The sequence below is a fragment of the Etheostoma cragini genome, chromosome 20 (assembly GCF_013103735.1).
Source record: "Etheostoma cragini isolate CJK2018 chromosome 20, CSU_Ecrag_1.0, whole genome shotgun sequence".
NCBI lineage: Eukaryota > Metazoa > Chordata > Actinopteri > Perciformes > Percidae > Etheostoma > Etheostoma cragini.
Genome location: NC_048426.1, coordinates 5,451,955 through 5,466,929, shown reverse-complemented (window position 1 = coordinate 5,466,929; position 14,975 = coordinate 5,451,955). Strand labels below are relative to the sequence as shown.

General features: G+C 43.4%; 1 protein-coding gene across 1 annotated transcript in view; it reads left to right on the top strand.

Annotated features, from left to right (window-relative positions):
- Window positions 1-14,975, top strand: part of pcnx1 (pecanex 1) — a 42,131-nt gene that overhangs the window by 3,626 nt on the left and 23,530 nt on the right. The window contains exons 3-10 of the mRNA XM_034857635.1: window positions 2,397-2,502; window positions 3,575-3,611; window positions 4,490-4,555; window positions 4,658-6,388; window positions 8,614-8,743; window positions 10,624-10,817; window positions 12,524-12,617; window positions 14,940-14,973. Of these exons, the coding sequence (XP_034713526.1) occupies window positions 2,397-2,502; window positions 3,575-3,611; window positions 4,490-4,555; window positions 4,658-6,388; window positions 8,614-8,743; window positions 10,624-10,817; window positions 12,524-12,617; window positions 14,940-14,973 (2,392 nt within the window). The remainder of the gene's footprint in view (window positions 1-2,396; window positions 2,503-3,574; window positions 3,612-4,489; window positions 4,556-4,657; window positions 6,389-8,613; window positions 8,744-10,623; window positions 10,818-12,523; window positions 12,618-14,939; window positions 14,974-14,975) is intronic.

Sequence of the window (14,975 nt, the reverse complement as noted above, 5' to 3'; positions counted from 1 at the left end):
AGGCGGTCTCTGTATGCAGCCCAGGGTCTACAAACGGCAACAAAAACTATCTGTGCCCACCTGCACCACGAAGCATACACAATCAGCGTTCCAGACAATAACCGACAAGAAGGAGTTGGGGGGTGAAGGTGGGGGGAGAGGCAAACTAGTCTCGTTTTGTTTAAAATACTTTGAAAAGCAAGCAAACAAGTCTTATCCGACAGAGCAGCATCTCTATCTGCTTGGAAGGCTAGCAGGCCTAGTAGCTGGATAGCGGAGTCCGGTACACTGATGTTCAGCCATGTTTCCACAAAAACAAAACAACAGCGATCTCTGAACCTGCGTTGGGAGTTTTGTTGAAGTTGGATGTAGTCCAGTTTGTTGTCTAATGAGCCAACATTTGCAAGCAGGATGGATGAGACAGGTGGCCGGCTAGCGTTACCTTTCCACCTAGCTCGAACTCCTGCCCTTGTTCTGCATTCCCGCTTTCAATGTCACCTTCCCCGGCTAGCAGCGTCAAGCTATACCACAGTATCCCGGTGGAAACATGTATAGGTAGCCACGAGCATCGGATCATATCATCTTCAAAACTAACTTCCACCATCTTGGTTAGCCTACTAAAGTATGAATTAATTACTCAGCTTTCTCCACAGAGCAATAGCCTGTTAGCTTAGCTTCAAGATGGCTGACACTCGGCTTACATTGGGTAGTGACAGTCCCCAACATGTGGAACTAGCTGGCTGTAGTCCACAGCCTCTTGACAAAAATGCCTCCGATGATGCAAAGCGACGTTTTTTGCGTCATCAGAGTTTTTTTTCCAGACACACAAAAAAGACAACTATTGTTTCGGGGTGGCATGAGAGAGGGAAACACTGTAATTTGAAAATACATCCGGGTTTCTACTGACTCAAAGCTTAATGCAAATCGGTAAATGATACAACCTAGGCAAGCTTAAACCAAGGCCCCCTTTATATTTCTTTGTCAAATTACTTTTAGTTAAATGAATGTGTCAACACCATAGCTTTGTGCTAATAAGTGCCTTGTTGAGCTTTACTTTAAAAATGCATTATGGGTGCCCGGATAGCTCAGTTGGTAGAGCAGGCGCCCATGAATACAGTAGAGATTTACTCCTCAACGCGGTGTGCCAGGGTTCGACTCCGACCTGCGGCCCTTCGCTGCATGTCATTCCCCTGCTCTCCCCTTTCATTTCTTCAGCTGTCCTTTAAAAATAAAGGCCTAAAATGCTCCAAAAAAAACATTTTGGACCACCTTACTGTATAAAGGAATACCTCTAAAACCACTGAATATCTGCACCAAGATACAGAGTTCGATATGCAACCCAAATGGTTTGAAAGCCAAGTACTTTGGCGTGCTCATCAACGCTTTGATTAGGGCAATTAATGAGCTCAGTAGACATGCCAAACAATGATGGTATTGTTTAGCATGGTTGTTAATATAACATAAACATAACATAAACAACTAATAATGACTAACACAAGTCAGTCATGTCATCTGTTACCATTAAATAATAAGTACTGTAACATAAAAAAAAATACAAAATAACAAGTTACAGTTAACACTGATTGCCAGGACTCTTTCTCTTCTTTAATGAAGAGTTTTAGCCCTCTTTTAGAAGGATTAAAAGCCAGTGAAGTTCCAGCGTTTTACTGCCTATGACTCATATTCACATTCCAAAGGGAGTGCTTAGCAGGACGTTGAGAAAGGCGAAAGGCAACACGAAGAATGAGAGCGCTCGACCACAAGGGCAGTTGCAGTTGCAGCTTTGCCCACACATCTGGAGTTACATTCCAGGTTGGTGGAGTTTACAGTAGAGCAGACGAGTCCAGCTGACGCGGAATAAGGTGTTTAGGCTCCACCATCCACTCATTTTCTCCTTTTACTAGTCCTTGTTTCCAGTCTCCCCTCATCCGCTCAATGCGTTGTAATTCATTATTTTTTGGGTGTTTCTGTTGTGGTTTGACCCGTTATGAAACGTTTTTGGCATATGGAAATGATTTATAGACAATCGCTGCCAAGTTATTTGTGCAACATACCAACTGGTTAAGCAAGCACGTCCGGGCTAAATATAGGCCTGGAGAAAATCCACATTGTTGCATTCATCTGCTTTTGCTCATTTTAAGTGATTTTCAAAACCCATGCAAAGGATGTAAAATCCCGGCCTGTAAAACAAAGTAACGTGATTTGTTTTGCTCTAAATTAAATCAGATGTAGTGATTGAAGGGACGGACCCACAGCAAATGGCTTTTTAACAGAGCCGACTGTACATCCTCTGAACAAGATAAATGACCCTTGTTACTCTGTACCATCCATTGAGTTTCAAGGGAAAGTGTGCTCTGTGCTGGTAAAACAAGTGTATGCGTGTGTATGTTTGTGTGTGTGTGTGTTTGTGTGTACAGGGACCCTGGAGGGGGTATTGAGATGGCAGACTTCATCAGGCAAGAGACTCCACCAGTGGACTGCAGCTCCAGGAACTCCTATATTGGGTTAGAGTCTAACCAGCAGGTAAGCCGTGCCCTGATCTGCTGCATTCTGTATCATACTGGGCCAAATACATCCTGATAATAAGACCCACCCCTCTCTGCCTTCTTTCTAAGGAAGAGAAGGCAGATGTGAATATGTATAATATAATAATCTAATTCAGCAAACATGCAAAACTAGTAGGGCCCTAGGACTGGGCAATGTGGAGAAAATCAAATATCACGATATTTTTGACCAAATACCTCAATATCGATACCGCAACGATATTATAGTGTGACTAATGGTGCTTTTACTAAATATATCCACAATGAGATTTTAGATAAATAATCATCACTAATGTGGACATAATGATTAAGTGGGTAAAAAATAATAGATCAGTTACCACAGTGTGGTTAGATCAGAAAATGACATCACTTTACTGTAAGGCAGCCTTTAAAACCAGGAAAAGACAACTCTCATGCCAGATTACAATAAAACGATATCCAAAATTTAAGCTGATATATAGTCTCATATCACAATATCAATATAATATCGATACATTGTCCAGCTCTAAAGGGACCGATCTTGTACCCGGCGCACCACGGCTCAAAGTCTGAAGCAAATGTCTTTGCTATTGTTAAGACCGTCCAGCACCTGCGTCGTTAAAAAAACCTGGAATTGTGTGTGTGTTTGTTTGTGTGTGTAGAGGGATCTTTTCATTAGGGATGATCCTCACATAGCTTTCTGTCAGCTGATAGCTCCTTAAGTATTCAAAGTGATTTAACTGTTTTATGCTGCGAGGTATATTTAACCTCTGAGTCCCCGGGGGGGGGGGGGCTGGCTCTATGTCTTTTTTACTCCGTGTCCTTGAGTTGCTAATCAGCCACCAAGTGGAAGGGAAGCCAAAACTTTTCTCTGTGATGACAGCGAAGAGGCGCCGGCTGTTTTCCAATACACAAACTGCGTCTTCTTTCAGATGTTGCTCTTGTTCTTCTGCAATGATCACATGCCTTGTCACTTTACTTACATGAACACTTAACTCCAGAAATGTGCCTTTTGATATCCCAATAATGATGAAAGACAAATGGCTTGACTTATCTCTTTGTTCAAATTTCAGATTGCATCCAGCCATGGAAGAGCAACAGTCTCCAAAGGTAACTATGACTACCTTTTCATGCATGCTTAAACAATTTACCAAATCGTTTTCCTTTGTGTCTATGTAAAAACTGGCTTTATTACAAGCACATTACTGGTCAGTTTGGGCTTTACAGTCGTCTTTGTGATCCTGTGATACATTTTCTGTCACCACATCCCTGACCATGATCATCCCAGTGCCCAGGGAGATGGAGTCTGATTCAGCATAACCGTGACCTCAGCAGTCACACCAAGATGAGGCCGCATTAGACAAGCACTGCTGAGTTTGGGGAAAAAAAAAAAAACTACAAAAAAGGATTACATTGTAAGGCCCAGCATGGGAGTCATTCTCCAAGTAGTCTTTATTGGAAAATGAGAAGAAGGCAATAAATGAACTTGTAGCGTTGCTTCTGGTCCATTGTCAGAGTGAGGCGGCTGCGTTGTCTGAATAATTCAGCGAGACTGTTCCATGCCATTATAATTAGCTGGCAGTTTGGGATGACAGGAAATGGTCTGAAGTGGGACAAGGGCTCTGCTCGGGTTTGGCTCTTTAATCTTCCTCCTTTCAAGGATTCCATCCACTCAGACTGTCCATCACAAACTCCCAGGAAGTACCGCCAACTAAGACTTGCAGGATTTGAGGAACAACGTTACATCTTTGTTAAAAATCTTATCATCTTATCTTGCACAGCCATCAGGGCAGTCGGGGAATCTATTCAGAAGAGCTCACAATATGTGGTTGTTTCAGGTAGGGATTCTTAGAAGAAGGCACGGGTATCTATTTCTTCATCCTCTGTAGACGGCAGTTATGTGTCCGTGCCCGGGTTTAGTGGTTGTCAATGTATCAATAATTGATTAAACATGTCCTCTCTTAATTGCTTTCTTCCTATCTTCGCAGGAGATGTGGGAAAGACTTCAGATGACATCAGTTTGACTCTTGTCGAGAGCTGCAGCCATGATCATGGTAAACATACATGGCATTGATTTGTTCAACATGTTTTCTCCTTTTCCTGGCTGTTACATCTCAAAGCCGCCTTTGATGTTTCTCTTCTTTGTGTCCATTAAGATCTGCTATCAGAGGCAAAGATGTACTGCCTTGTTCCCAATGACTCCTTCGCGTCCTTGCAGCCGTCAACTTCCTTGTGTCCGTCCGAACTGTCCAGGGAGACCGCTGATCTCTGTACTTCTGCTGCTTATCACTTTGGCCTGTCACACTCCTCCTGTGACACAGAGGTGACATCTCACGCATCCATGCAATCCCAGACCTATAGGAAGGAGCTCCGTTCCAGGGGCCTGCCTCGGACCTCTAGCTCGGCGGGTTCTGCTTTCCCTGACCCGTGTCTGCCGGACTTTGCACTGTACCCTCCGCCCAGGAGAGGCGGCCTTGACCCTGTGTGTGAGCTTGAGACTGCCAGACCACACAGGCCAGGGATGTGTGTCAGAGAGGGGGCCAAGCGGCTGTACCAGCAGGACCAAGCTGTGCCCTCCACCTCGGGAATAGAGTGTTATAGGCACAAAGAACCATGCAGGGTAGCTCGCTCGGCCTCCAGGGAGGCAGGGGAGGGAAGCTCGGGACTGTACCAGGTGGAGGTAGGCGGCGGTGGTGTGGGGAAAGGCTGCAGCGGAGGAGGAAAGTCCCAGGGAGGGGAGCGCAGTGCTGATAGCCTGAGGAGCTTAAGTACTCGCAGCAGTGGCTCCACCGAGAGCTACTGCAGCGGCACAGACAGGGACACCAACAGCACTGTCAGCAGCTTTCACAGTGAACAGACAAGCTCCACCCACGTGGAGAGTCTGATCTCACTTTCAGGGGATGAGCGTGTACGGGACAGAGGAGACGCCGTATCTGCGCCCGTAGATGGCAGGACTTCTAGCCTCGGCAGTGTTAGCTCCCGAGGTCTCAGTAACCTCCCCTCCAGGGAGGCCAATAAAAACCCTCATGCCAATGAGCTGACTGCTAAACAACCTGCTGACACACCGTCCTCTGCCACCCAAGAGCTGGTAGAACCTGGCAGGTGCCAGGAAGAGCCTGGCGTCAGGACCAGTGCTGATGGCTCAACAGGGGTAGCTGTCAGCGAGCAGGAGCAGGTGAAAGAGGACAGTCAACCAAAGTCAGCCAACATTGTTCAGAGGACTTCCTCCCTGTCAACACAGCGCAGTGGGCGCCGGCGGACTGGCAAAAAAAGGGCAAGCAGCTTTGACGCCAGCCGCCACCGGGACTACATGTCTTTGCGCGGTATGGCCAAGCCTTGTAGCGCTGTGTTCACTGGTGGTGGAGAGGAGGACTCCAGCGATCAGAGTGAACTCAGTTGTGCCTCCAGTCTTCACTCCACCCACCACCTAAGCACAGACAGCTCATCCAGCACCACTTCCCGCTCCTGCCACTCACCAGAGGGCTGCTACAGGGCCCTGAAAGCCAAGCACACTGCAGCCAATGCAGCCTCTTCCATAGTCAAAGGGGCTGCTGGATCACAGGCAGGAGTGCGCACCGAAGGAAAGCGGCGCAGCTCCCGCCGTACCCCCAGCACAGGCAGTGCCAAAACACACGCCAGAGTGTTGAGTTTGGACAGTGGTACGGCTGCCTGCCTTAATGATCCCAGCCGCCTAGGAGCTCCAGCTGGGCCCCGGCCCCTTACCACCTCCAAGTCAGACCTGGAAGCCAAAGAAGGGGAAGTCCTGGATGCAGCGTCCCTGCTAGGTCGGGCCTCCCAGCTGGAGTCAGTGACGCGGTCCAGAAACAGTCTGCCCAATCAGGCAGCTTTCACTGAGCCTCAGGATGCCACTGCTGCTTCCCTGCGGGGTATGTACCACACACGGCGCTCTGACATACTATACACATAGCATTCTGTCTGGTTTACTACTAGTGTTTGATGACAAGTTTTAAGTTGTCTCTGAAATGCATCACAAGAAATGTTATTTTACCACTATTCACATATACCGGGGCTGAGTAATCCACATGCACTCTATTTTGTGAATTATCAGCAGAACCGTATTTTAATGAAATGGTCCCAGACAGAATATAGGCAATGTTATTCAGTCTGTGTTTGTTATATTTTGATTTAGATGGTAACAGAATAATGCAGATGTAACTGAATGAAGCTTGTGTATTGAACTATATACTATTGTATACTTTAACTGGAATCCATGTATCCTGCTCACTTTAATGGACAGATGCTTTCTGGCCTATTAGCAGGAGCATAAGGATAGAACTGACAAAATTGAGTTTGAGTGTTCTGGGTGTAGTCCTCCAGACATTAGGCCTGGTTCATTTGTTGTGTTTGTGTGTTTGTGTGTTTGTGTGTGTGTGTGTCTGTGTGTGTGTGTGTGTGTGTGTGTGTGTGTGTGTGCGCGCATACGCATACGAGATCTTGTCTGCCTTACTCATTCAGTGTAACCATGGCGAGTTTCCATGGAGTGACAATTCCGACCCAAACATAGAGCTTCTTGTGTAGATCTCTATTAGCATGACAGCACTGTGTGTGTGTGTGTGTGTGTTGTGCTGAGGTCAGACAGACAGCAGCTCTTATTAGTATCACACATTTTGTGTCCCATAGGCACTCCCTTGGTTCTTGTTCTTTGGCTTCTGTGTGTTGTGGACATTTTTCATGATGTTACCATTGATTGTTATGTAGCTTTTTACAGTGTGCCCTTCCTGGGATATACAATGCAAGAGGCAGGATATGACTGGGCATGTCAACCCAAAAGGTATTATAAGAAGTGTTAGATTCCTGCTGCCTGGATTTGTATTAGGCGTCAGGGTCCCATTCAGTTCCATATAGGGGCATTCATTGGTAGTAGAAACTAGCATAGCATTGCTTTTTTTTGTTATTTCTTAACTTTCTTTGACTGGACTTGAATTTTGTCAGTGTTGGTTATTTTTGTGAATTTCCTGGACTGGACACATGTGTATGCCACTCCACGTGCCACTTGGTATTGTTATGCTGAAGAATTCACTGATTGCAGCCAGCCAAAGTATATTTTCAGTGACTAAATAGTGCATTCTTTCTTATGTAAATGAAAAATGAAATGTTTAAATACATTCAATCCCAGTCATTTGTGTTAGTATTACACTGTGTTTTAGCATGTCACAGATGGACCTTTTTTTAAATTAGTTATTCAACCTTTCCATTCCACTAGCTCTCCAAAAGATTGCCCTTAGGTAATGTCATCAAAGTAAGACTACGTAACTTTTGCTCAACCCTAGCCACTGTGGCCACAGTTGGCCACAAAATGAAGCATAACAGAAGCAGAAGTAGCGAAGAGTCAGCAAATGATACAGCAATTGCTATTTAAAGTTGGCTAACAATATTGCCATGAGCTACTGCTCATACCAGACCAAGTGAAACTGTAGCAGCAAAGCCCCTGTGTGTAATGAAGTGAGCCAGGCTGGATTTTATTACTTCTGAATTTAACTTTTCATTTGCAAGAGGATGTCATTTCATCTTTAAAAAGTTATTGTCTTGCTATAAAGTCACCGACGTGAGAGGATCTTGGTAAAATGAAGTGTTTCATTATCCTTTTATTCACCACTTCTGGCCTTTGTGGATGCTGTCCAGCAAAAGCTGTAAGGCTTGCTTTGCATGCTACATTTCTACTGTGGAAAATGTGTCACTTCAGACATATGTTTTAGTATTGTTCTGAGAATATTTAGGGGTTTCTTTGATAGTTAAAGTAGAGACACGTACAGGAAATGAGGGAAAGGAGTAGTATGCAGCAGAGGTCCCCAGCTAGAATGGAACCAGAAATGTCACCCGTCATTTCTCAACCGCGGGGCCACCAGTACCCGGTTCCGGTTCTGTCAGTCATGTTGTAGCAGATGTCTTCTTTTTAAAGGGTTGATCGCATTTTAGAGTTGTCCACAGTTCCAGCGGCCGGTTTTGTGACTGTTGTTGCTTTGTTTTTGAAATGTATCTGAAATCCAACGTAACACATGGGCTTATCACCTCACCCTAGTCTCCACACAAAGCTCTCAAAAAAGGAAACGCATCCAATGTGACCGGCCAATGATGTCTCTCACCATGACAGCCCCAGGGAGCGAGGAGACGGTCATATTTCGGCGTGAACGTAGCACGTTTCGTCGGCAGGCTGTGCGGCGGCGACACAACGCAGGGAGTAACCCCACCCCACCCGCCTCTCTCATTGGATCTCCTCTCAGGTACGCCGTGCATGGAGCAGGGAATCGTTTCTGTCGTTGTGTTGCCTGGTATGAGCATGCACCAGGTGGCGCTCTCTTACCTGTCCCACATCAAACACCCCTTTGCGTCTGCTGCAGTGCATGACATCAAGCAAGACGTCATCTATCATTGGATGGGTGTCTCCACTCTGCATGTGATGTCTTTCGTCCTCCTTCCCTCAAGACTTTACACTTTCCATCCTGTTATCATACGATCTAATGTTTTAAATAACACATTTAGAGCATGGATCAAAGAATGGAGTCCTTACGAACTCATAGGCACAATGCCACAAGGTCTGACCAATCTACTTGGCACACAGACATCCTGCTGTATCGCATTGCTTTGCCCTTTTGAGCTGAAGATTTTTTAGATGAAGATGATATTGATCATTTAAGAAAAACAAATCAAAGGTTAAGCTAATTCCCCAAAGAAATAGACTGGGTTTTTTGTTGTTTTTAACTATGAGTTTCTAGCTGCCCAACAGTCCAGCTTTAAACACCTTCTAAACCAGTTTAGGACACAAATTCACAGCGAAAAAATATGAATAGATTTCGGGGGTTTTCTTCCCATAACATACATTTTCACTAACTCATAAAGGTGTATGGCCTGTTATAACTCTTTTGCGCTCCTAATCCCATTTCTTTTGCAGTATTTGATTTTTTAAATTTTTTTTATTGTGGACACCTCTGCTACACCGCAGCATCTTAGTGTAGTGTTAAAGTAGCCGTGTCTCCAGTACCCTTCTCGGTCCCTATTTTAAAGTTATGTGGGAGCTTGAAAACTGGAGTCCTTTTTGAACAGAGTTGGGTTTTAATCCTTGCTGTCCAAAAATGACAGTGACCTGACACGATTGAATACTGTCCTGCGGAATTCTTCAAATACACTGTCGTGCGTGAGTTCGCGGCCAGATCAGAGCGACTGGAAGGTCACAGGTTCTCTCATGGCAACAGCTTGTGTGTGTGTGTACCTTACTGTCAACTTCGCCGAGCATGAAATCCTTCAGAGCTACAGTATATGTAAAGTGTCATTTTAAGCAGTGTTAGCATGACAAACAGAACACATAAAGCTGAATGATTGTTCCACTGGTCCTATGCCACGGATACAAGTTCCTGGGGTCTGCATAAGTCCTCGAGTTTTGTTGTACAACTGCCAAAAGCTATTCACCTCTAGCCAAGACTCTTTGGTTTCCTGCATCTTTCTAGCAAGGTCACATTTCTGAAATGCTGAGCCTAGAAAAAATGTTAAGCAAGGAAAACAAGTGTGCAGCCTGCCAGGGTTCAATACACTTGCAAAATGCAAAAGCGTTCTCTCTTCCACTGATCCCTCCACCCTCCCCCTCCCTTCATTCAGTCACTGGGAATGATCTCCATCACCAGCTTCATAACTTGTAGAGGTTTTAGAAAAGGCTGGTGCAGTAATGGAGGTCTACCTGCAGTGTGCATGTACAGATAATGTGGAACATTGGGGACATTTTTTTATTTTAGTCCCTCATCTGTAGCCTCTAGCCTCTTCTGTAGATAACCCACATTTGTAGATAATGTGAACACAAACTGTTAAAAATAATGTGGTAATGATTGGATTAAAATGACATGAGTCAGGTCAGTTGTATGTATATAGCCCAATATCAACATTTGCATAAGAGCAGATGTAAAAGTGCAAAAGATTATACATTCCTTTTCTGGGCCGTTTCTGACTTGGAGTTGGGGGCCCAACTAGCATCTGCATCACATCCCCTGAAACCCCTTTTTATTATGAAATAACCTGTCACCCCCTCCCCCATGTGTTGATGTTGTATATCCACAGAACCCTTCTGGCCTTCATCACTTCTCATTTCCTCCCCTTCTCCCTTCTCCCCCAACAGTCTTCAGGAGGCTCTCAGCCAGGCCTCCCAGCCTTCTACTTCCCAGGTGAAAAGTCAGCCATCCAGAACCCCGTCCCAGGTGACCGTGCTGAGCGCAAGCGCCTCCCTGCTGGCCAGGAATGGAAGCACACACCTGGAGGGTTCTCAGGACAAGGCCTCAACGGTTGGCGCTACCAGCTTGCAGGATGACTTCGGTAGGGAGCCCGGGAGAAAGCCCAGATATTAAGATGGAGGAATTTCTCACGGAGGAGAGTTGGATTGGTAGTTTGTGGGGAGGTGGATCCATATGACGGATTTGTTTTTTCTTTTTGTGTTGCTTGTATTGTTCCCGTTTCTATGCTTTGGTTAGAAAGTTGCCACAGTAGCTTTGATGGTTTGGAATGGTTGAGGAGAGCAGGTCATAGCAGAGCACTATTATCCACGGTCGGTGGACTGACGCAATGGGTCAAAGCTGAGTGCAATTATCCATGCTCCATTTATCACTGTCTGTGATATTGTCTGTATCCAATACTTGACCTCACTTGGACGTTACTCTTTGGTCAAAATATTCCTACCCCCCCACTGCTGACAACACAGGGTTACAGATTGTTGTTGATACCTATACATAAACATACATTTTCCACTAATATCCTTACCCCTTCAATGCTTCCACACAGAAAAAAATGAGAAGATTTGTAAGAGCTGTGTAATGTGCTTCCTCTGAACCGCTGGTAAATGGCTTACTGCTCCTACTTATAATTTGACTCAGAGCAGAGGACTATTATGAGAAACCTGTCGGTCTGAGTTTATGTGCTTCTTATCTTCAAGTATTAATAATTCTTGCTTAACTGCATAGGATTTCACTACTTTGACGGTATCTGAGTTTATATGTGAACCCGATGTCAGACATGGGTTAACACCTATGCACAGTTTCAACAAGCCTCTTAAGAACAGCTGTAGTTCTCTGAGGACTTCTTCAGAAAAAAAAAAAAATGCATTGCACAAATTTACCTCGGGTCATGTTCTTATCAGATGTCCTTTAATAAATGTACTTTAATCCCAAAGTACATTTCAAAGCTCTAAGGAATTCCTGAAAGTTTTTTTTGTCATTGGCGAAACTGGAGGGCATGAGTGTTTTGAGAGTACGTTGCATCTTTTATTTTTATTTTTGTGATATTATTTGGATTCACTGGGCAATCCCTTTGGGTCATACTTTCTCTCTTTCTCTTGGCATATTTATGTTTCAACAACTCCCCACCTCATTCCAGCTGAGCAGTCTTTTTCTCATTTCCCCCAAGCATTTTTAATAACCAAACTACTGAAAAAAACCAACCACAACCATCTGCAATCGAGGTTTCGATAACCTGAGCAGGAGCAGCATAACCATGGCAACTCTTTTTTAATATATTCCTCCTGGACTGTGAGGAAAAATTCAGTATTTCATCTATTTAAGATGCTTTTTGCAGTAACCATACACAATAGTTTGGAAATGAAAAAAGCTGTAAAATTGAAAGTTGTATTCAAACAGATATTATGTCTGTTTGGGACTGTGTGTAGGATTTGTGGAAGTTCTTGAAATAAGTCCTTCTGTCAAGGTTTTGTGACGTATGAGTGTTATTGGCTACTAAGTTTATGTCCTGCTTTTCTAAATTGCAATAAAGCCCTACTGAAGCAACAGATGTGCAATGGGAACACGCTAACTGCTGTTGAAGGATATTAAGGACTCTTGCTCATCGCCTCTTTGGGAGGAGACACATTCACTCAATGATCCCATTAGCTGAGATCAACACAATAATATTACCAACGTTATCTAATTGCCTGCATGTAAACATGTAGTTTAAGGAAATGATTGCCTCAGTCACTCCCTTTGCTTGTGATTTCTATGGAGTGACTTTGCATCTCTCTTGTTGTTGTTTTCCAGGAAAGATCACACCCTCCTTGTATGAGGCTGGCGGCTGTGACATGTCTCTGGTCAATTTTGAACCTGCAACCAGACGAGCCTCCAATAACATATGGTTAGTGGCAAACTGTTATTTCATCTCATGTGTTAAGTGGGATTTCAGATGGTGGCCTTGTTTTTTCTCACAATAGATCTGTCTCTGTAAAATTAACCTAATCTAACTTCTGAATTGTTCTTTTTGAAAGATTAGTTTTTGGGCCATTTTGGCTATACTTTTGACAGGACAGCTAAAGACATGAAAGGGGACAGACCGGGGGGGGAATGACATGCAGCAAAGGGCTGCAGGTCTGAGTCGAACCCGGGCCCGCTGCGATGAGGAGTAAACCTTTATATATATCTACCAACTGAGCTGTCTGGGCACCCTTCTATATCGTTCTTGACTGATTATGTCAATAATTTAGTGATACGTGTCATTTTGACTTTGTCAGTTATACACAGTGTTGGGCAAGTTAATTTTACAAAGTAATGAGTTACAGTTACTAGTTACTTCTTCTAAAAAGTAACTAAATTAGATACTCAGTTACAAATTATAAAAATAACTAGTACATTTTGAAATGCTCAATTATGAGCCCACCTCCACCCTTTTATGGAACTTAAAATACATGTGCATGTTCAATTATTTATGATAAATCTGAATATTATTATGAAATGGGCACTTGCAATACATTATTAACAGAAACAATGGACACACATCTAAACTCTTTTAATGTTGCTGTGGGACAAAGGGCAACAAATAACACTGTCGATGTTTTGTTACTTTTGATATTTATCGCCCCTCATTTGGGCTCCACATACCTGTCTCTCTTTGACTGACTCGCCTGTTGTTTGGTAACAGCGTTACTGAGATGGGAAGAGTAACCAATTAGATTACTTGTTACTGAAAAAGTATTGCCGTTAGTAACGCTGCTATTTCCATCACTGGTTCTACATAGTTGTTGCAGAAGCATACCTGAGGGCTATTTCACAAACCAAGATAAGGGATTAAGCCCAGATTTCCCAGTTATCCTGGCTCAATTTAGCCTGGCCTCGTTTCACAAAATGAATCGGTTTTTGGAATTCTATGAATCGATTTTGAAACCGTAGAGCTTGAATCCATAGCGAATGTGAGTCTAATTTTATTTGTTTTTGCACAGCCTTAAGTTAGCATGGAGATTTATTGTGTAGAGCTAGTCTGCTCCTGACCAGGCTAACAGCCAGGATGTGTTCATCCTGGAGCCTTTTCTGTTCACTCAGCCGGGGCTTTACCTTATTGTTATCAGCCTGCATTGACATACAACCGGTGCATGTTGCTGTTCAAATAAGTACTGTTATTACTTAAAGTTGTTCACATTATTTTATAATTACTCACATGACAGTCATTGTTAGTGTTCTATTACTGTATGAAGACTGCTGTTCATGTCAGAATATGTTATGACAGTAGTTGAGATAATTAGAAAAGGCTGATAAAGTTACCAAATGTGTTAAGGCCGATATATAAAGTGCTACACACCTGTGTGTGTTTTCTATACTGGACCACTGCACCTTAAATTATTGATTACATTTTTTTGTATTCTTTAAAAATAAAGGATTCAATAAATTGGCATTCTTAGCACACAATTTGGGTTGTCCAGTAAACTGGGACTATAATTTGGGAGGATTGTACGTTTATAAAAACCTATCCTAATTGTACAATCCTCCTTAATTATAGTCTTAGTTCACTATATAGTATAGTCTTTTATGCGACAACAGGGAAAGGACACCCCAATGGTTTTTGACCTTGTGTTGTGCTGGGAGGAATCAACATTCACCTTTTACTGTGCGCATTATATTTATCACTTAATTATCTTCATAGTTTCTAGATTTGAGAGTCCAATTTCTTTAGTGTCTTTATTTTCTATGTCCATATATATACGAGGCAGCAAAGAGGATAATATGTAGAAGAAAGGAAACTCATCCTCCTATAAAAATAAATAAAACGCTAATAGCGGACCGACTAGTCTAAATAAATCTCACATTTACAAATTACTGCTCTTAACTAAAACCATTCAATGAGCCACTTGTTGTTTGCAAAAACAGTTGTACACTTTACATTAACAGCGAGCAGTGGAAGTTAATATTACAACTTTCATCACATTTTGTCCAGTCATCTCCCTGGTCTTTTTTTGAGTTTGGTGTTGCATATCTTGCAAGTCTTTGTGCAGTCACTTCTCCACTGGCTGCATTGGTGTGGGACATGGCTTTGAAAATAAAAAGCAACCCATAACCCTACAAAAGCAAAGCAAAATGCCTATTGGCTATTTAGTTTGAGGTCACCAGAAAATAAATCACGATTTAATACAGTGAGTGCAGCAGATGCTTTTCTCTCATCAGTGTGCTCATTTTTTCTAATGCCCTGCAGGGACACTGACTCCCACCTCTCCAGTTCTACCTCAGT